Source organism: Antechinus flavipes, chromosome 5 (genome assembly GCF_016432865.1).
Source record: "Antechinus flavipes isolate AdamAnt ecotype Samford, QLD, Australia chromosome 5, AdamAnt_v2, whole genome shotgun sequence".
NCBI lineage: Eukaryota > Metazoa > Chordata > Mammalia > Dasyuromorphia > Dasyuridae > Antechinus > Antechinus flavipes.
In genome coordinates, this window is record NC_067402.1 from 199,580,947 (window position 1) to 199,604,181 (window position 23,235).

General features: G+C 37.5%; 1 protein-coding gene across 1 annotated transcript in view; it reads right to left on the bottom strand.

The window, feature by feature from the left end:
• MICAL3 (microtubule associated monooxygenase, calponin and LIM domain containing 3) overlaps nucleotides 1-23,235 on the bottom strand; it is a 254,496-nt gene that overhangs the window by 24,718 nt on the left and 206,543 nt on the right. The window contains 8 exon segments of the mRNA XM_051961753.1: nucleotides 1,074-1,167; nucleotides 2,530-2,640; nucleotides 4,730-4,780; nucleotides 10,416-10,510; nucleotides 10,783-12,646; nucleotides 13,849-13,931; nucleotides 15,029-15,175; nucleotides 18,482-18,595. Of these exon segments, the coding sequence (XP_051817713.1) occupies nucleotides 1,074-1,167; nucleotides 2,530-2,640; nucleotides 4,730-4,780; nucleotides 10,416-10,510; nucleotides 10,783-12,646; nucleotides 13,849-13,931; nucleotides 15,029-15,175; nucleotides 18,482-18,595 (2,559 nt within the window).

The window sequence follows — 23,235 nt, forward strand, 5'->3', positions numbered from 1 at the left end:
ACCCAATCCCTCAGGTCAGACAAATCCCAGTCAGTCAGGCAGATTACTTAAGGAATATATAAGAAATTGTCCAGGAATATCCTCTGATTCTGAAGTAAAATGGCAATCCAGTGATCCCGCTGCTTTGCCTGTGGCTGGCTGCTCTCCAAAGGCTCAGCCAAGTTTTAGAACAGAACTCACCCTGCTGTATATTCTTGATTTTCAATTTGGGGCTCTCCACTAGCCCCTCAGAAAGCTATGGTCCTGCTGCCTACAAATCATACAACCACAGGCCCTTTCCTAGATCTCCTCTTCTTTCTCTGGGCTTATTAGAATTCCTGGTATCAGACATCTGTGCTTGGCCATTAGGTCCAGGATCTCAGAGCAGTAAGACATTAATTTGCAGACCACTGATAATGACCAGTGGGAGCAGCTAGTAGGAAAATTCAGGGAGAATCTGAGGCAAAAGACTTTCTCTCTATCAGTGTCATGGCCAAGGTTGGTATTGGGAACTGAATTGGTTCTAAGAAGGGACTTGGTACTCTAACAGCAGTGGGAGTGCTGGTGCAATTTATGGGCAAGGGTACTGGGAAGAAAAGATATGGGGTGAGTGGTGGAACACCTATGCAGGCCAGTTCTGTGATGGTTCCTTGTAGTAGTCTCCCTTTTGTAGAGAAAAAAGTCAGCTTTGTTTTATATTATTTCCATTTCAAAAACATGATACAGGGAAGGAGCAGGATATCCTGGTAAAGATCATGCCTACCCATAAGCAGGTAAAATGGGTTAGCATTCATTCCCCAGAGACTGGGGAGTTTCATCCTGGGGCCAATGAATAGGTTCATGTTTTGGGGCATATCAAGAAAAGACTACTTCTCTTCCTTGAACAAGCAAGAAGCTACAGAAACTTGAGGATAAAGAGATCTGGTGAAATCTGTTGGGAAGTAGAACTGAGTTCCAGGGAAGGGAAAACTATCCTTTTCTTGCAATGGTCCTAGTGTCCCTTGTAAAACAGCATTAGAGATTTACACGGTTGGGGAAAGAGGGAGAGATGTTGTACAAAACCCACAAAACAACCAACACAAACCAAATGGTACCTGCTTCACCACGGAGAGCCTTTTCCACAGCAACTCCTCTCTCCTCTAGTTGCCTCTGCTTCTCTTCCACCTGCTCCAGCTGTCGTTGGATAATCTGCCAGAAGTCAAGAAAGAATTAGTAGGCACCCTCTCTTTCTTGCCTAGTATTGAGGGAGAAAACCAAATTACAAAAACCAAAACTGAAGAATAACTGACTTGGCAAACAGAAGAGAAAAGGATCTAAAGCTAACAGGGGGCAGCAATTCCACATGAGTTTGCCATCACCAAGTTTGTATTACAAAAATGCTTTAGCATATTTTTCCTATCCATAACATCATTATATTTACACTATTTTTTCTATAAATATTTTTATATTAGAAAAAATATTTTTTCTAATATCTCATTCTCTGATGCTTTCCAGAATTGCTACTGGAATGTGTGAACAGTATAGTAGCACAAACAAATTATCCAATTTTATTTAGGATGGTCACATTTGGCTCAAGCACCACAAAATAAAAACTACAACTTTAAAGGAGAAAAGAAATTACTTGATGTTAGGAAAAAAACTTACCAAAGAAGAACAATAAAAACAATTGGGATTATTTAGAGAAGACTAACTCGTGATAGTCTTAATACCAATAAGTATAAAGAAAAAAATGAAAAAAATTATTACTCATATTTTAAAATTTTTATTAGCTACTCAGTTTCTCTGAGATATGAGTTAAAAATGGGAGAGAATTCACAACATTTCCTATTTGTCCAGCAAAACTGGGGCAGGGAATTTTCAGGATTGGGTTTTTGTAGGTTAGATGGTAGCTAACTAATCTTCACTTACATCAAAATCCAAGAATATGGCAAATCTTATGATACAAAGTTTGGTAGCTTTTTTCAATGATCCAGACTTTATGAAACCTCACATTTATTTTTATTAATATGTATTATTAATAATAAATATATTTATTGATATGTTATTAATGTGTTTATTAACAGCTCTACAAAGCAGGAATGTGTGTCTATTCAAAGTCAAGGGTTTCAGAGGAACATGAACAGCACTGTGGGAATATCTCTCAAATTAATTAAAAAAACCAAAACAGGCTCCGAGACTGACTGTACCAATTCTTACTCTATAATAAGACTTTCTATCAGTGTCGTGGCCAAGGGTGGTAATGGGAACTGAATTTGTTCTAAGAAGGGACTTGGTACTCTAATAGCACCTTTTTCTTTCTTTCAGTTCAAATATGATTTCACTCTCAGAGAGGTGACTTCCCCTATAAATAGTGTTCTGCAGTTTAGGATTTTAGAAATGGAGGGGTTGGGACACTTGGAGGTTAAGTGAGTGCTTTCCTCCTCTCCTGTTTTTTATTCTTCATCTTCATAGAATGATTAGTGGATAAGAAACATGTCTGAAGATAAGGATGACAGGGTGCTAAATTCTCTGCTTGGGATTTTCTGCTATTCTCAAGCTGGAGGACATTACCTGGGCTCTATGCAGTCGCTTGAGTTCTTCTTGCTTTGCCTGCCTCCGAGCAGCCTTCTGCACCCGCCTGGTCAGTTTGGCATTGAGCTCCTCCTCAGTGTAAGTTCTCTGCTGGAAAGAAAAGGAAAAGGTTTTCCTATTAGGTGTCTGCCTCACCTATTATAGGTGAGACAGACAGACAGCTGAGGACAGGAAGGGGAGACCCCATTTCTAAGGAGTTTTTCCTTGTTGGAACATCGACAGGTGAACATCTTTCCACAGAGGTGCTCACAGTGCAGGGGCAATGCTTTCTGATACAGACAGAAGGCAGGCGCCGGAGTTTCCTAAATAAAATTTCCTCTTGTTGCAGAAGTTACACAGTTCTGAGGACTTATTGATCATATATCCTTTACTAATGATAAAAACATTAAACAAAGAGGAAATTAACTGCAGGTGAATTAAAAGGACATCTGTTTCCTAAAGGAGAAGTTTATTACATATGTCTGTACATCTTAAGGAATTCTTCAAATACAGCCTTGCACACACATATGTAGATATGTATATTCATATATGTATGTGTACACACATATATGTATATCTGCATACATGCATTAATAGACATACATATGCACAGAAATGTATATGTGTGTTGTGTGTCTATACCTGGAAACATGCAAAATTTGGCACATTGTTTTTCTAGTATATTTTGTCTAGGAAGTACACAGAAAAGATAGGAAAGAAAATTTGTATCCTTAATTTTTTGGGGGATCATATCAGTGATTTCATTTAGAAGGGGAACGTTATATAAGGAAACTCCCCTTACTAAAAAGCATACTGGCACCTGTTCTGCAATTTACATAGAGTTTTAGGAAGCTGCCTGAAGGTAATCTGCAATGTTATATAGCCAGCATATGTCAGAAATGAGACTTGCTCACTCAGGTCTTCCTAACTCTGAAGCCGGCTTTCTATCCGTGTAATCTCTCATCTATACTCTTTAATATCTGGTGTCAAAACCCTAATCTTTCAAGTTTGTTTTAAGAAAATTCATTTTTGAGGTGGGTACTGGACTGGGCCTGAAGTCAGAAAAGTCATCTTCTGACTTCAAATCCAGCCTTAGACACTTATTATCACTTAATCCTGTTTGCCTCAGTTCTTCATTTATAAAATGAGTTGGAGAAAGAAATGTCAAACAATTTCAGGATCTTTGTCAAGAAAACCCCAAATGGGGTCATAAAGAGTCAGACATGTCTGAAAATTGGCTGAATGAAAGTACTGGATGGATTCTAATTCAAATTTGGGAAAATATCAGTTAAGTTCAAACTTTCCATTGAGTACAGTCAATTATGGTTTAAAAAAAGAAACTAGAGTGGTTTGGGGTTAAATTTTGATATTTTAAAATTTATTTAAATCTTAAATTTAAATAAATTAAATTTGATATTATTTAAATTTTGATAAATTTAAAGATATAAAGATAGAGCTCCCATGGGATCTGAAGTTACTTTATGCTCTATGGACACCAAAGGGCTATCAGAGGGGATGAGAAAGGGGAAAGGGCAACTCTCTAATCCCAAAGCAATTACACCGGTGGAAATGACAGCACTGGTCTACAGATGAAGGTCATTAGGATTAAGTGGGAGCCAAAGATGGTTTGAATAAACCCTTCAACAAATATAAAAGGAAAGTGACCTAAATTGCTACACTGGAAGTTAGAATTTTATAGAGAATGCTCTCCTTATTACATTTCAGAAAGCAAAAAGAGAGACAAAGAAAAGGAATTTTTAAATTCAAGAAAAATATTATATTATTAAGTATAATGCCTTCTTGTCCACAGGATTGACACTAGGTACCATTTAGGTAATGCTACCAGTTATACAGTCATCTGTATCTTGCATGTTCACAATGAGGTTTAAAATCACTGAGATAAAGACTGTCAGTCACAGTTGATGCTTTTGCAGAGCTCTGTCCTGAGAACATTTCTCTCTTATGAGTCTTAGAGCTAAATCACATGCACCCTAATCAGATGAATAGTAGGATTCTACTTAAAAAAATTTTTTTTTAATGACATATCTAAAGGAAATTCTACTCCCTTTGTTGACTAAAATTCCATGCATGTATGATCAGGGTTAGTGAAGATGTGGTTGGAGAGTCAGGCATGGTGGGCTGGGCTGGTTAATAACAAAAAATGCATGCAATGGCCAGCCAATGGGAATGGAGATACTACCTTTGATGAATATGATCTCCTGAATGCCAAGACGTGTGGTACATAAATCGACTTTAAATTGGATACAGAAAACAAACAAAACAGTAACAATAACAATAATTAAAATAAATTAATATTAAAAGAACACACAGAAATGGAGCAAAATCAGTTAGATGCTTAAAACATACACAGGACTAAAATTAATTTTTTTAAAAAAATGTTACACAAGAATTCACGGATGATGAACTTGGTGTGATAGAATATGCAAAAACTTAGTGGATGCCAGCTATTCCAAAGCTTCTGGCAATAGCACCTCAATAAACTTTAGTTTTGTCAAAAGATTTTCCCTTTTAGCTTACCTTTTTTTCAGAAAATTCTGAATATCTGACAACAGATATACTTAGGAATATTCACTAACACAACTGAATTTGGTAAGAGTCTTTCCTCTATAATATCAAGAGTTATTTTCCTATGGATATAGATGAGGTACAACAAACTACTGATAGGTAACCTGAAAAAAATTCCCCAAAGGTGTCACCTGTTAAGAGAAATTTGGATCTAATATAAGCTGATTCATATTTAATATCCTTCTCATTGCCAATTATTATTAATGTAATGACAACAATGACAATAATAATCACAATCATATCTAAAATTTATCAAGCATTTTTTTTAATGTGGTGAGGGATATTTGGTTTCCCTTGAGACCTATTTAATCAAGCATGGGGCTGTTAAGGGAAGTAAAGAGAAATTTGACACTCCTTGATATTCATTTCCAAAGTATGAAGAAGTTTGAATCGGAAGGGAAGCCAGTGGCTAAAAAAAGATCGGCCATTATATGGCTTTTAAGAAGCCTGCCAATTTTGAAACAATTCTAGAATTTGAAACACAAATTAGTCTTGTGAACTATTCTGCAGATTCAGAGTTAAAGAGAGGCAGATGTAGGCAACATTCAAGAGAGGAAACAACAAAGAGACAGAACCATGAATTCAGTTGGGAGATGAGTTGTGAAGAGACCAAAGCTGGAGAGTCTAGCTGAATGACTGATACTGTAATGAGGGGGTAGTGGAATGAGAATACCGTAAGAGAAAGGACACTAATACAGAAGCAGAGACATCGGTTACCTTAGCCATGTATTCACCACTATAATACCCAAGTTTTTGTCTACTCTTTCCATTCTATGTATTTGTGCCCAAGGTTTATTAGGAAAAGAGGAATACTTTGAGACACTGTTCTTAAGCCATTTTAGTTTATCCCTTTGCATTTGTCTAATTGCGTCTACTGACTCATACCTAAAGTAAGGTTCATCAGAGGCTACTCATAAGCCATATATTGTTTTTGGAGTGTGGACCCACCAGATTTGAATTTTGACACTGAATATAACAGTCACCCTCTGGGAAGGCAGTCCTGTGAGGCAGGCAGTGCTAGTATTGCTCTGCTCATTTTTTAACTGAGAAAAATGAGATTTGGAGAAATTATATTATTTGCCCAGAGTTACACAGCTACTAACTATAAGAACTGAGATTCAAATTTAAGTCTAAGTCTAAGGTTTCAAAGAAGACTGAATGTTGGATTTAGAGTCAATATATCTAGTACATTCTCATTCTGTGACTTTAAGCAAGGAGTTTAAATTCTCTAAGCCTCAGTTGCTCATGAAAAATGGGGTTTGTACTAGATATGTCTTAAGATTCCTTCTAGCTTTAAATCTATTGAATGACTTGAATACTAGTGGCTTTCCTTCATTCATCCATCCATTCATCCATTCATTTATTCATCTATTTATTTATTCATTCACTTATTTATTTGCTTTAAACATTAGACCACAGAAGAGTTAGTAATCATATCACTGGACTTAGAATAAAGGGATTTAGAGGAAATCTCATTTTAAAGAGAAATAACAAAGATCAGTGATTTGGTCCTTATGAGTGGAAATTCTTGGACTCTAGCATACTTTCCATGCTGCCTCCCTATTATTCCTACCCTCATTGTTCCCCGTATCCAGCATTGATTAAAGATTCCTGGCTACCCCTTTCTTCTACTAATCCTGACAGCAAAATGAAGGTAGTGTTGGAAGCAACATATTTAGATTTTATTTATAGGATTATAGCAAACAGACAGTGTTAACCATCTTGATTATATCAAATTTAAAATTTTATCAGGAAAAGACAAACAAAGCTCTGATTCAGAGATGGAGTTAGTGGATCCAAAGGGATTTATTTTCCTGCCTACAATCATCAAGTGCTTCAATTATGGGTCTTCCCTTCTTACTGTGTAAATTCTACTCATCTACATGTTCCATTAAATTTGACATCCTATTTTCTACTCTTAAAAACTGCACTTGGTTTGGTATAGTGTAAAGAGTCCTGAGAGTATAGACCTAGTTGTTGTTCCGGCATTACCAATAATTAATTATGTTGCCTCAGGCAAATTACCTTACCTCTCTGGGTCTGTTTGTTCATTTCAGAATGAGGAAGTTGGACATTTGGGTTCCTTTTAACTTCAAAACTATGAGATTTATCTATCAGATGCTTGCCCATTCTATGACTGTGGTTCCTGTGTTCATTTGGGTCATGGGGAAGAAAGGAAATTCCTTTTGTCACTCATGTTTGCCAGGCTCTTGGAGATGCCTCCGTAAATGGCCAGGGTTGTTCCAATGCTGGCCTAGGCAAAAGCATCTCAACAAATCTGCCAGGGCTGATTAATTTTTTGCAGGACTTCCAGTTAATAAGAGAGATCATTCAACAACATAAATAACCACAGTTGGAAGCTCTGCCATATAGTTTGATCCCCACTAAATTGAAGTAAGATTGATAATGAAACAAAAACAACTTTGGAGTACAATAAAATATTTTTCTAAGACCTTCCTTCAAGGGACATCATCCCATCAACCAGAATCACAGAATCTCAGAGTTGGAAGAGGGCTCTCAGGCCATCTAATCAACTGTATTTTTATAACAAGTGGTTATTCCATTTTTTATTCAACAGATCCTCTATCTACCAAGTTCAGACATTTATCATCTCTCTTTTCAATTATTACAAGAACCTCCTGTGGATTTCCTGCATCATGTCTCTGCTCACTCCAACACATAAGATTTGTTATTGATGTAGGAGTTATCATTAAATTAGCTGTCTTTATGCAGTCAAACCATTAATTTCTTAAGACAAAATTCAGAATTAGTAAAACAAAGAAAAATAACAAAAGTGAGAAAATTTATGGTGTAGAACTGAAACAAAACAATCTTGAACTACTTAAGTAATTTGCCAAAAAAAAAAAAAAAAAAAAAAAAAAAAAGGGAATTGAAAACATAAATGAAATGTGAGTTACAATAATTTTATACTTCTCTACTGTCACAACAAAATGGAACTGCTTCGGTGGGCAAATATTTGACTTTCTGGCTAAACCGGCCAAAAGCAACAGTTTAAAATAGAATAGCTATATATAAAGATCCCATAAGCTGAATATTCATTTAGAAACCAAATGTTAGAATTATCTTTGCTATACTACATTTAAAAATTTTTGTTGAATGTTTCCCGATTACATTTGAATTTGGTTCAAGCCTTATTCTAGGAGCATTGTGGTATTTAACACTTTTGGTTTAGAATATAAAACTTGTTTGTAAAACCTTACAAAGAAGGATGATGGGCATTGAAATAGAATATTGGTTTCTAGAAAACTTATGGGAGGTCATGGAAAATGAAGGAATCACACAGATTGAGCAGGTTAGGATAGGTTCTACTCTTTCTCACTAAAGAGAATTTATAATCTATGAGATCATAGATACATGAATTACTGTGTATATACTTAGATACCCAGACATTCTCTTTCTAACAAATATGAACTTCATGAAGGCAGTTTATATTACAACCATTTTTTGATTAATGTTGCTGGTGTCTACTACAATGTAATTAAGTGTTTATTAAATGTTAATTGACTGATGCATTCTATCAAACTTTGGGGAGGGCTTTTAATTATAAAGCTTTTTTCCTTACCTCAAATCTATATTTTCTCCTTTGTAACTTCCACCTGTTGCTACTTGTTTTGTTTTCTGTGTTCAAAGAAAACAAGTCTATTCCCTCTTCTGAGAAATAACTCTTTAAACAGTCCCTTCTTCTCTAGGCTAAACAAATCCAATTCCTCCAAACTTCCTTATATAGCATAAACTTAAAGACCTTCACTATTTTGGTGATATTTGTCTGGATGCTATCTAATAAAGTCCTTCTTAAAATGTGGTATCCCCAACTGAACACAATATTCTAGATATGGTCTGAACAGAGTAGGGAACAGTTGGACCAACCTACTTAACCAGTTCTACCCATACTAACCTAGGGGTTTCTCATAAGGTTCAACAAGTAATTATGGTTCAGCATCAGTGCTATAATTTGAGGAAACTAGATGGGAAATACACAATGAGAATCACATTTACCATGTTGTATGCTGGAGAGCATAAAGGTCCAGAGTGATTGTCTGTCTGAACTCCTTGCTTCCTATTCTTTATGCTGGCTCAGATCTAGACTGAGTTGGAAGAGGAGATACTTGTTCTTGACAGATATTGACTTGGTAAAGACTTGTGAAAAAGATGAAGTAAAAATATTACCCAATTTCAAGGAATAATTTTTGTTCAATCAAGGATGTTTCTTAAAGAGATATGGTCAGAACTACAAATGATGTTTCAGGTCAAAATAAACTATTTGTGTCTGTTCTACTATAATTGTGTGGTTTATGATGACCCTTGTAATCAGTTATCAGACTGGTCTGCCTCTAAGATTCTGTGATGCGGGCAAAACCCAAGCCAATCGAGACTTACATGAACTGATGCTAAGTGAAATGAGCAGAACCAGGAGATCGTTATATACCTCAACAACGATACTGTTTGAGGATGTATTCTGATGGAAGTGGATCTCTTCGATAAAGAGAGCTAATTCAGTTTCAATTGATCAAGGATGGACAGAAGCAGCTACACCCAAAGAAAGAACACTGGGAAATAAATATAAACTGCTTGCATTTTTGTTTTTCTTCCCGGGTTATTTCTACCTTCTGAATCCAATTCTCCCTGTGCAACAAGAAAACTGTTCAGTTCTGCAAATATATATTGTATCTAGGATATACTGTAACCTATTCAACATGTAAAGGACTGCTTGCCATCTGGGGGAGGGGGTGGAGGGAGGGAGGGGAAAAATCAGAACATTAGTGAATGCAAGGGATAATGTTGTAAAAAATTACCCTGGCATGGGTTCTGTCAATAAAAAGTTATTTAAAAAAAAAAACAAAAATCAAGCCAATGCTCTGGGAAACTTGAGAGAATAGTGTATAGCTTTCTTTCCCACTTTGGGAAAATTGCTGCAGTTCAATGTGGAAAGAAAGTGAAAAGATAAAGAAATTGCTCATCTCCCCAAAGAGAGCCCTACTTTTCTAGCAGAGGATGCTTATTGAGGGTCTCATGTTCCTTGTTCAGTGGTAGAAGCACTTAAGAAAAACCTATTTTTCAAGAATGAATTGAAGTCTATTCTTCTGTAAGACAGCAGCTCCTTCTTCTAAGAACAACAGAAGGAACTGGTTTTCTTGAAGGGAAACAACAATTGGTCATAGGTTTTTTTTTCCTGTGTCTTAGATAATATTCCTCTACTCCCTACCAATCATCAACAGTGCATTTAGTAGACCATGGGAAACTAAACGGGACACCCTTAATGCTCATTTGTCTGTGCCTACCTCTCGCTTAGACTTTTGGGAGGACCTCTCCAGGACATCATCACTGGAGAGATCAGAATCTTCTGAGAAACTCAGGTGTCGACGTAGTTGCAGCTCTAAGAAAAAGAGAAACAAGGTTAAAAAAGTGACAAATTCCATCCATTGTGAGCGTGGCTCTCCCCATACAGTGGACCCTGATATCTTGGCTACTATTATTTGTCAAGGAATATAGTCAATCCCCCAAACAAAAACAATATACCAAAGTATTCTAGCAACGATGATATTTTCATTCATTTTAAACAAACTAGTTTCCTTCCTCTAGGTCTCATTCACTGCAGGGTGGGGAGGATTTAGAGCTCTGTGGGTGACTTTCCTGGGATGATCATACCTGTTCTGACCATAGGAGACATCTTATGCTTCCCAGAGTCCACCGTGGCACCGCTGGATGGAGTGCTGGGACAGGATTTATCGTCCGTCTTCTTCTTCTTGTCCTTCTTGTACCCTGAGAATACTGATTTCCACAAAGACTTGGGCTTGGCGGCTGACTCCTCCAGGACATGACCACTGGGCTTTTCTAGCGGCCGGCCCTCGTTCTTGGTCTTTTTATCCTTCTTGCTCTTCCGAGGGGAGAAGAGGGAAGACCTTTTCTTGCTTTTCCCACTAGAACCTTCAGAGGAGGTGACGGAGCCGTCAGGACCTCCCGAATCGGACGGTGGGGAAAGGAACTCCTCGCTGGTCGCCTCGTGCTTCAGGGTGGGCACCTCGGACCTCCTGAGAGCTGAGGACTTGAGGGGTTCTGAGACCAGGGGCTCTCTCGTCTTGGAAGGCAAGGAAGCCGCTTTGCTTGAGACCCTGGAGGCTCCGGCCATAGTAGCAGCTGTCATCTCCATCTCCTTCATCCTTTTTAACTGCTTGGCCATGGCGTCTCGCAGCGCCTGACTCTTCACAGATTTCTCCCTGGCTCTCATCCGCTCTTTGGCCAGCTCCTTGGCTTCCGCAGACACCGCTGGCAGCCCCCTTTTCTGCTGCTGGGACTCACTTTCCAGAGCGGGCAACCTGCCGTTTTCTTTGGCCACGGGTAGGGAGACAGGTTTTTCTGAGGAGGGCCAGCAGCTGGGGGGGGTGAAGAACTTCTCCTGGAAGCTCGTGTCTTCTGTCTTCTCGTCATATGTGTCCTCCACGTCGTCGGCAAATGGGATCTCGTCGACGCTTTCCACGAATGACTTCCGCACTTCTTCCCTGGAAGGCGGGGCGGGCTCCTGGGGGGGACGAACAAGGGCTCCGGGGGTGGTGGTAGGGGAGGGCTTGGGCTCGACTTCATTCTGCCAGGAAGCCTGCTTCTTTCTTCGAAGGGTCGCTGGCTTCTCATCGGGTGGGGGAGGAGGAGGAGGGCTGGAAGGAGGTGTGAGCATGGTGGAGTCAGAGGTGTTAAAGCTCTGACTGGCCAAGGTCCTCATGTTGGAGGAGCTCCCGTGAAGACCCAGGCCAGAACTGCTGGACAAGTCTTTCCTCTCCTCAGGGAGCAAGCTCTTCAGTTCCTTCTCCGACGGAGATTTAGGAGTGAGCAGCGATGGCTGATCGCTGTCGAGCTTTGGTACGCCTGGCCTTCGAGGAGAAGGTTGGGGTTTTAAGAGATGGATTTCTTCATCTTGAGACACCTTCTTGGTTGAGTATGATTTCAGGGACACAGGCTCAAGGCTGGGGAAAGCGAAGCTCGGTTCAGTTCCCTTTTTCCTATCCACCGGCGTGAGCCCAAGGCTCCTGCGTATTTCTGCACTCTTTAACCAAAACTCCTCCACGAGATCGCTCCGTTTTATGGATTCCTCTGCAGCAATGGGGCTGCGCGGCTTTTCCATTGAATTGTCTTGGTTTTTACGGGTGAGGGAGACCAGAGGAGTGGATGTTATGATTGGACTGGGTTGGAAAATTATGGGAGACTCTGTGGGGGAAGGAATGGATGTTTCAGAGGAAGGCTGGGGCTGAGAGCAGATGGGAAGCTGTGTGGAAGGTGAAGTAGAAGCCGCCGAAGGGGACACAGGTCGGGACATAACTGGGGAAGTGGGGATGATGGCTTCTGGCAGTGCTGCTGGCTGGGAGCGGATGGGAGACAGTGATGCAGAAGTATCCAAAACCTTCCGATCACTGGGGGCTTCAACTTCTGGCTTTTCATTGATGAGGAATATATCTGGGAAAAAACGCTCCTCCGGAGATTTCTCTTTGATGAAAACTGATGAGAAGGGAACTTGAGCATCCTACCAAAAAAAAAAAAAAAGAGCAAATAAGCAGAAATTATTAAGTTCTTAAAGTTTGTTCCTTTAAAAATTCCTTTCTTAGGAGCAGCTAATTGGTATAGTGTTTAGAATATGCTAAAGTCAGGAGGATTTGAGTTCAAATCTGGCCTCAGATATTTAACACTTCCTGGCTGTGTGACCCTGGGCAAGTCACTTAACACCAATTGTCTCAGCAAGAGAAAGGAAAAAAAGAAAAGAAAGAAAGAAAGGAAGGAAGGGAGGGAGGGAGGGAAGAAGGAAGGAAGGAAGGAAGGAAGGAAGGAAAGAAAGAGAACACAAATGCACTAAACACTTTCTAATAAAGCCCTATGGTTGGTAGCCAGAGATAGTCAAAATTCATTTGGGATTTAAACTTTTATAAAGTATAAAATTTATAAAGGATAAATAAATTCTTTTCTTAGAGGTATCAATTTTTATTTGCCATACTTTTTATTCATTATGAAGAGTCTTCTTAAACTGTGTAATTTAGTGACTCAGTTAGGGGGTCATTTGTAGAAATTAGATATTGAGTTTTCAAGCATTTTAATGCCCTCAAGCACCTCAACACATTTTATATTCTTTCTTAATGATTTAATTTCTTCTTACATTTGTACCAACAAAAAAAGCTACGATAACTTGGAACTCAACTATCACCTAACAAAACTAAAGTATTAAGGCATATAAGCTAGCTATGCATAGTAATGGTATGTGGACCACAATTTTCAACATAATTAATGTTAATTCTGACTTTTCTGGGAGTTCAAAGCTTTTTTTGTAGATGATATCTTGCTGATCTTCATATTATATCATGTGAGGTATTATATTATCTATATTTTAGAGTGAAAACAAAACAAAACAAAACAATGCAGGCATTAAATAGGTATGTGCTTTCTGAGGAAGCACATCAAATCAGTAGGATTAGAACTCCAGTCCATTATTGACCTTTATCCCATACTACACTACTATTCTAATTAACATGATTTTGTTAAAATACACCAGCAGCTTCTGTTAAATCTTTGGCAATTCTGTTAGGAAATGAAATAGAATTTGCATTTCTTTAGGGTGACAAATTGAGAGTACTTTTATCTTTGACTGAGATAGTTTCCCAAAAAAGATGAAAATTATTATCAGTAATTCTAGTTTTTCACAGTGTACCTGGACCCAAAAATCCTATGAAAGCTTACCTCTGCTTTGGCTCTGCTAACTGTGGAGAGAAGACCAGTAGTTTCTAGAGGAGATTTGCTAGGGCTGGAGTGTGGAGAAGGACCTTAGGAGAAAAAAGCGACAAGTCAGATATACTGGTAGAGAACAATGGTTCAAACAAATCTGTAGTTTGAATATGGATGTTATAATTGTAGCTTACTTATGTCTGCCGGTCCTGTACTATGCTTGCCCATGCTCTCCCTTACATTTTTAAAGGTAAGTTAGATGAGAAGGAAAAAATTTGAAAAGGGAAATATGAATTTGGAGGACAGGAAAGGCCTCCTAACAAGAAGGTGGGAATTGAGTTGAGTCTTGAAAGAAGTCAAGAAAAACATGAGGAAGAACAAGACAGAGCACTCCACTCATGAGGTTGTGGAAGACAGAGGAAAAAAATATCTGGGACAGGGAAACTAAGGCCTGTTTTAGTGTCTAGATGAGAAGTGATGATGGCCTGAAGTTAGGTTGTGGCTGTGTGAGTGAGTAGTTGGGATATAAACTGCAAGACTTGTCAATGACTTGGACAAGTGAATGAGAATGAGGAATTATGGATAATGACAAGCTTGAGAACCTGGAAGACAGAAAAACCTCAAAAGAAACAGGGGCTTTTGGAAAAGGGCACAGTTCAGGGAAAAGGACAATCAGCTGTTTTGGACATTTTAAGTTGGAGGGATCTATTTTAGAATGTCCTATGGGCAGTTGGTGATAAAAGTCTGAAGCTCCAAGGTGATACTGAGGATAGATCTGGGAGGTATCTGCACATTGATGGCAATGGGAATTAATATGGAAAACAATATGAGGGAGTGTACAGAATAAAGAAGATGAGAGAACTTTTGGTTATTCTACTATTAATGGTCATGTCACAAGTGATGATGAAGCTAAGAAAAAAAGAAGGAATGATTAGACTGGAAAGGATGAGGACCAAGATTGTTGCTGAAAATTTTGAGAGGAGAAAGGATGCACTGATAGTATAACTGAGAGAAGGTGGAAGGGCACCCAAATGAGACTAATTTTTCCTTCCATACCAATTGTTTCTATCTCTATTTTCCAAGTCCCCTGGATGTCATTCTATCTATTCAGAGGATCTTTTACTAGAGGATCCCCACATTCCTCCCCAGAGAGTCACTCACTGGCACGAAGTTATTTTTGTTGTTAGAAGGTTACCTTCTTCTTGTTGGTCTGGTAGAGAGACTGGCAGCTCCTCTTCCTTCTCAGACACATCAAGCTTCAGCTCTCTTTTTATTGCTTCCTGGCATTGTAAACCCAACTCAGCTTCAGCATCGGATGGGATGTCATCAGACCACCGCTGATCTGAGAAAAGGAAGTCATATTCTAAATACAAATTCTAATTGTCTTTCCTTTCCAAATCTCCTACTTTCTCAGGTCATAGCAATTCTTAATGGGCTCCAAGGGAATTCTATTCTAATGTTTATTAATTGTACTGAAATAGGTAATATGGGAGATATAGTAATGGAAGAGTTCAAATCCTATCTCAGATGCTTCCTGAGAAAATCACCTGATCTCTCTCAGCTTTTTTTTTTTTTTTTAATCAGGAGATTACCTGTAAAGTACATCAGCTTTCCTTCACTCTTGCCATGGAACTTGTCCACCATATTTTCTGATCAAAGATTGCTACAGTAGAGCTCTTTATTCTGGTTATACTCATCACTGTCCTTTGGGATATCTATTTTAAATTCTTTGGAGAATATCTATTATCTACACTGATATTAGAATAATAATAATACCCATTTCATAGGGTTGCAGAACTGATGAGATAATATACTTCACAAACCTTAAAATATCATGCTACCATCCAGTTTAGCATAAAATGCAGTCTCTAGAACTCATGACACTCAGGTAAAATTTGATGAGTATCTGCTTCATGGAATCCTGTGCAAGTCTCTCACACTGGTTCCATTAGGATTCTGTGAAGACTTTTACAATCAAAAGAACCCTGTTCTTAATGATCCATACACCTGCCCCCTTCCAAACTCATGATTCAAAGCCCATGGCTCACTTTCCCCTGCTTTCCTCCTTCTACCTTGGTCAGCCCTGTCTTTTAAACCTTCTGATTCTCTGAAGACTCCCTGCCAATGAAAGTCTTCTGGCTTGTAAAGCTTTCCAAATTTAGCTTTGTCTTATACCAATTACATGTTACATTCCACTCCCCACCTCAGCATCCTCTTCAATCTAGGGACTCAGAATTCTTTGCAGTTCCTAGAGTAAGACACCTCATCTATTGATACTAGGAATTTTCTCAGGCTGTCCTTCAATTCTAGAACTCTATTTTCACTTCTTCTTCATTTCCTGGCTTTCTTCAAGGCTCTGCTGAAATCTCAACTTCTGCAAGCTTTTCCCATTCACCTTAATTTTAGTCCCTCTTCTCCAAGATTATCCCCAATTTAGCTTGTTTCTTGTTTCTACAAAGTTGTTTATAAATTTTATCTCCTTCATTAGAAAGTAGGGCCCCTGACTATGGATCACAAAATAACATTTTTACTTTTTTTGGTTGTTGTTGGTTTGCTTGTGTTTTTCTTTCTTATTTTTCCCCTTTTGATTTTTCTTGTGCAGCATGATAAATGTGGAAATATGTTTACAAGAACTGTACATGTTTAACCTATACTGCATTAATTGCTGTCTAGGGGAGGTGAGAAGTAGGGATGGAGAGAGAAAAATTTGGAACACGAGGTTTTGCAAAGTTGAATGGTGAATACTATCTTTGCATATATTTTTTTTCAGATTTTTTTTTTTTACAATTTTTATTATTATTATTATGCCTTTTTATGTACAAAATATACACATGGGTAATTTTTCAGCATTGACCCTCTTTGCACATATTTTTAAAAATAAAAAGTTACTATTAATTAAAAAAATAAAAAAAAAAAAAAGTAGACTCCTTGAGAACAGGGATTATCTTTCTTTGTATGTCCAGTGTTTTGCACAGTGCTGGGTACCCAGTAGGTATTTAATAAATGTTTGTTGACTTGAAGCCATTACAAAAACCAGTTACACTTCTATCCCTTAAAGTCTGTACTTTCTTTTTCTATCTTTGCTGAGTTCTTTCTCTAAAAGTACTGCTTGTAGTCTTGATTTTCCTTCTAAAAAAAACGATGAAGAGCATCTTCCACATTCCAAAGCACCTTATCTAGCTCACTAATATTGTTGAGTCATTTTGCAGTCATATCTGACTCTTTGTGCTCATTTTACAGATGAAGAAACTGAGTGACTTGCCCAGAGTCATAGCTAAGTATCTGAGGCCACATTTGAACTCAGTAAGTTTTCCCAACTTTTGAGCAGGCGCTCTATCTACTGTGTCACCTAGCTGCCCCATATATAGAGAATACTTAGGCTCAATACATCTCGCTGTATTTTTTTTTTTTTAATTGACGAACAATAATGTCTTTAGGAGAAGTCACAAATGAAAAGAAATAATATTGTGCACCTGCAGAGCACGATTCAATTGCACAGATCTACTTTTTAATCTTTAGATGTTATCTCCTGTGGTCTCCCAGCCAGGGCTTTGTTTACCTTTACAGTCTCCCCAAGCCTACACAGTTCTCTACACCCAATTTCATATACAGTTCCTTGTTCTTTCTCTTTACTGCTGCTTCATCTAATGTATTTCTTCCCTCTGTGCCTTTACAGAGGAGTTACCTTAGTTTGAGATTCAGCTCAGGTGCTACCTCTGATACAAGGTGATCCTAATCTGTGTAGCTAGTCCAATGTAGGTTCTATGAAAGTAGGGACTTTTCTTTATATCTCTTGAGCCTTGTATATAACTGGTAATTAATAAAAAAATTTATTGTTGAATAGAACTGGGTCATATTTTTCTTGTTTCTAACTGCAAGTATATTCCTGGGGGCAATAATCTTCTAGCATAGAGCAACTCGGATAGAAATGGGGGCCACTAATTTGTAAATACAAATTATATATGTATATATAAAAGATCCCTGCTAGATGAACATTAACTAGTTTTAAAATGCAATGCTATCTATATTGTATTGTATTTTTACTTATTTTGTTAAAATTTTCCCAATTTTTTACTTTACTCTTATTCAAGCCACTTTTAGCAGGATGCTTCTGATTTAGGGAATTTTGCCTAAAGCCAAAGAATTACCACATTGGGGTAATACCAATTGGGGAAATTGGGGTGAATTTCTAACTAGCTTCACTTTGAAAGTGTATACCAGTGGTTCTCAAAGTCTGGTCCAAAGCATCCTTGGAATCTCTGAAATCCTTTCAGAGAGTCTACAAATTCATAATTAGTTTTTATTTTTAATGTGATCAATATCTATAACTACAACCCACATAAACAAAAACTCTTTGGACAGATCCTCAATCATTTTTAATAGGATAAAGATATTGAGAACAAAAGTTTGAGGACCACCGGTGTATATACTAAGATACATTCCATATTGTCAGCTGAGCCAGGAAGGAAGGAAGAGACTGTCCTTTCCATTTATTTCCTTCTGTGGTTTGTTAAGTCATTTTTGAATTGGCAGTCTTAGGTTGTTTGCTTTTGTTTTTAAACTTGTTCCCAATTACCTACTGTGATGTCCACACAGTTTGGGATTTCCTATACTCAGATTTCCTCTTCACTTCTTTCATTATCCTTACCATCCTCCAACTCAGCACCAGTGTCTCCAGTGTCCCCATCCTCTGCAGCCTCTCCTTCCATCTCTGCAGGCTCAGTATCCACATCTTCCTCCAGATCATTTTCATCATATGGGGCTGCAATACAGAAAGGTTAAGAGAAGGAAAGAGACTATTTCCAAGGCAGGGAAAGGATGATAGTTACTCCAGGTAAATGATGGGATAGGGAACGTCTCCAGGAACAGCTGAGGTTGAGATGGGGGTCAGGAGGATCTGAATATGACCAATATTTGGATCAGATCTGGATCAAGTGGAGCAATTTTGCCTAGGTCAAGCAAAATTCTATAATGACATGAAAGGTAGAGACAAACTTAAGATCCACTTAGGTTAACATCATCTTTCTTTTCTTCTCCTGGGACCTACAAAGGTCCAAAGCTCAATGTAGGTTGAAAGGGTATGGACCAAGAAGAATGGTATCTTTTACTCTGGAAGCACTGAGCTTTCACCCAATTCATGTTGTTCTACTTTAATCCTATTGAAAGAATCAGTAATCAGACTCCTTGGAGGTTCTGAATAGTTGGTCTAATTTCTCTCAGATCCTCACAACAGAGGTTATAGCTTCGTTTAAAGGAATTAGATCAACCCTTAAAAAGGAAAAGATCAAAGGAGAATGATAGTGGTGGTAATTAACACATATTTTGGATAAAACAAGATGTTTTAAGTACTACAAATATGAGAAAAGGCTTTAATCACCCTCATTTTTTCCCAAGGTTAAATTAGCCTAGCCTTGTGTGTGTGTTTATATAAACTTACCTGTTTAAAACAAAAACCTTCTTTTGATCCTAATTCCTTTTCAAACTACCTCTCTATAACTCTTCACTTACTGCTAACTTAGTCAAAAAAAAGTATATTCTACTGTATTCCACTTCCTTATTGTTAGTTTCCACCAATAATCAAATCCAGTGAATGATCTTTCCTTAGTTCTTGTCTTCTTCCTAAACTTGTGGATAGAACATTTTTATGCAATATATTATATTTTACATTTATTATAAAATATTAAGTTATATTCATAAAAATGTGAAACCACTGCTCTTAGATGATAAAATCTAATTATAAACTTCTTTAGGTATTTTTTCTCTACCTTGGGGTTTCCTTTATACTGTACACTTTTCTTTCTCCTACTTCAATTTCCCTCATTTCTTATAGCACAGAAGTATTTATACCATTATATTCACGTACCACAATTTGTCTCCCACCCATTTCCATAACTAATGAATATCCCTTAATTTCCAAGGTTGTTGTTTTTTCTTTTTTGCTATCACAAAAGAAGCAACTATAAACATTTTTGCACATATAAGATCTTTCCTCCTTTCATTTCTGTGGTATGGGCATAGGAGTGGTACAGTTGAGTCAAAGGGCGCGCATTTTTTTGGTGCATAAGTCTAAATTGCTTTTTAGGACAGCTGGACCCATTTATAAGTATATCAATATGCCTATAATTTCTGTAGTTCTTCCAACTTTTATTTTGTCATCTTTGCCAATCTCATAGATGTGAAATGGAATTTCAGAATTATTTTAATGTGCATTTCTCTAGTTATTGCTGATTTGGAGTACTTTCTCATCTAGCTACAAATAATTTAATTTCTTTTTTTGAAGATTTCTCTGTCCATATCTCTATCATTAAATAAGATCTTTAGCAAAGAAACTTGTTGCAAAGATTCTGTGCCCATCTATAAACTCAGTCAGAAAACTATTTTTCTTCTAAACTTAGCTATATTGGATGTTGTGCAAAAACTTTTTGTAATCAAAATGGTCCATTTTATCTTCTCTGATCCACTGTATCCCTTCTTTGGTCACAAATGTCTCTCTTATTCTTAAACCTGGCAAATTAATTCTTCTATTTTTGTAATTTGCTTATAATGTGACCCTTTATGTACAAGGGCACAAATCCCATCTGGAACTTATCTTGATATAGATATCTTGATCTAATTTCTGCCATGTTGTTGTCCAGTTTTTCCAGTAATTTCTATTAAATAGTGAGACTTCACTGAAATCTAGGCTCCTAGGTTTGTTTGTTTTTAATATGTTTTTTACCTAATCTAGTTCACATGTCAACCTTTCTATTTTGTAATAAATACCAAATTGCTATGAGAACTCCTACACTTTGCGGTATAATTTGAGATATGATACTGTTAGGCTCCTTTCCTTTTCACTTTTTAAAATTTTCATTTCATTTTTCTCTACTTGTCTATTTCCTTAATGAATCCTTTTTCTCCTTCTCCCTTCTTAAAATATGTGTTCATTGGTCTTGCTCTTCTTTCTAGATAGCCATCTCCTTTAGCAACCTCATTCACTACCATCGCACCAACCTTTCTTATCTCCAAACTTGACCTCTACTTGGAGGTTTCTAATTCACAATTTTAATTACCTAGTAGAAATTACTTTCCTATGAAACAATGAATGCTTAAAATAGCTAAATGTCATTATTTTTCTTTTGAAATTTGCTCTTCTTTTTGATTTATCTCAAATAACACAATTTTCCTTGCATCCAGGTGCCTATTATCCAATCGAGTTTCCAAGAACTACTCATTTCACCTTTGCAAAATTTATTATAGGCACTGCTGCCTTCTAGATATTCTGCTGCTTCTAGTCAGGCCTCCATTATTAATTTTTGTTTGGACTATTAAAATAACCTCTTAATTGTTTTTATCCCAACCACCCCCAGCTCTCTTAGCTTTTCAAATCCAATCCATTCTTCACACTACTGTGAGATTTATCTACCACATTTTTGTTCACAAACCTCCAATGACTCCCACTGCCTAAGGAATCATGTCTAAACAGCTTAATCTTACATTCAAGGACCTTTATTATAGGGCTCAAAACTACTGTTTTTTCCTTCACACAGTATACTTGAACCAAAATGTATTACTCATCCTCCCTCAAATACAGTCCTTGCTTTCCCTTCTTTCTATATCTAGGAAGTCCCTTCTTCTCTATCTCCACCTGCTCAAATTCTTTAAAGTCTATACCAGGGTCCAGTAGAGCAGAAAAGCTCTCATGGGGGGAAGGGGGAGGGAAAGGTGGTATTTACGTTTCCCCTATATGAATTTCCCTATCATACTTTTTTTATAACCCTTTTGGCTAAGATATTCTATATAATTTTCATTTTAAAACATGCCTTATCTCTGCTTCCTCTTGTTCAGTCATTTCAGTCATGTCCGACTTTTCATGACTCTATTTGGAATTTTCTTGGCAAAGATACTGGAGTAGTTTCCCAGTTCCTTCTCCAGTTCATTTTACCGATGAGGAAACTGAGACAAATATGGTTAACTGACCTGCTCAGGATCACACAGCCTAGAACTCTATCCACTGTAGTACTCAGTTGCCCCATCTCTACTAATTAGATAATAAGATCTTTTGAGGGCAGTGACCATGTCTTATTGATATTTGTATACCTGTAATCACATCCTGAGATCCAACAAGGGTTATCCTGCACAAGATAATAAGCAGGAAATACTGGTTGCTTTAAAGCATATTGCTTTACTTGGTGATCAATGAATCCAGGCTAAGGACAATAACATAAAGGGCAGCAATGTGACAAAGAGCAAAAATAATTGGACTTGGAGCCAGGCTGGAGCTGGATTCAAACTCTACCTTTGATTCCTCTAGCAAGGTAGCCATGAACATTTAAATTCTGAATTTCAATCGCCTCATCTGTAAAATGGGGATAAGAATACTTACATACTATTCACCACAATGGGTTGTTCTGAGGGTCAAAAGAGAGAGACTGTAAATCTTAAAGCACTATATGGACACTGGCTATTATCATAATAACAAGTCACTATCATTGCTGCATTTCATGGGAATTAAAAGTTCATCAATGTGGGTTATTTCCTGCTTTACTATAGTATTTCTTACATGTAGGTCATCACTGGGAAACAGGTGGTAGCCTGCTTGAACCTATCAATTCTTTGCATCTGCCATTTGATTTTTCAGAGAACACAGTGTTCTAAGATTTGTGAGCACACAATGGTAGAAAATTTAAATCAGAAAATTAAGCTTTTATACCGGGAACTCTCTTGGGACATAAAAAGCAATATATAATTTCCCCAGTGTAATCCATTCTGTTCCCTTCCTCCTGGGTCATTCTGACTTGATGCATTCATTAGCTGCTGATGTCCCAGATGAGGCAGTGGCCTGCCTTCCAACTACATGTCATAGTCTGGGCAATAGGTACTTTCATCCATTTAATTTATCCTTTATGGATTATCAAAGTTTTTTCTTTTGAATAGTCATAATTCACCTGGAGGAAGCCTTATTAATATTTCAGGGACTGATGCAATCTATAGAATTTCCTCCACATATAGGAGACCTTGTCCTTTATAAGGAATCTTTATTGCATTAGGGTTCAGTCTGGAATATCTCTTCAGTCTGGAATATTCAGTGGCGAATATCTCTGGCAATCATATATATCTCCATTTTATGCCTTGTCTGAAATGAATAATCAAAGAGTTGCTATTACAACTCTTCATCCCTAAGGCTACATTTATCAAGGAAGTCTTGTATAATAATATTGACAGCTATGTGCCAATGTTCTTAAGTGCTTTACAATTATTATTGTAAAACAATAATATTGTAATATCTATTGGTATATAGATAGTATTATCTTCATTTTATAAATAGGGCAACCGAGACAGGGAGTTAATGGTTTCCCCAGGACACAAGGAGCCATATCTGAATACAGGTCTCCCTGATTTTAGGCTGGATGCTCTATCTAC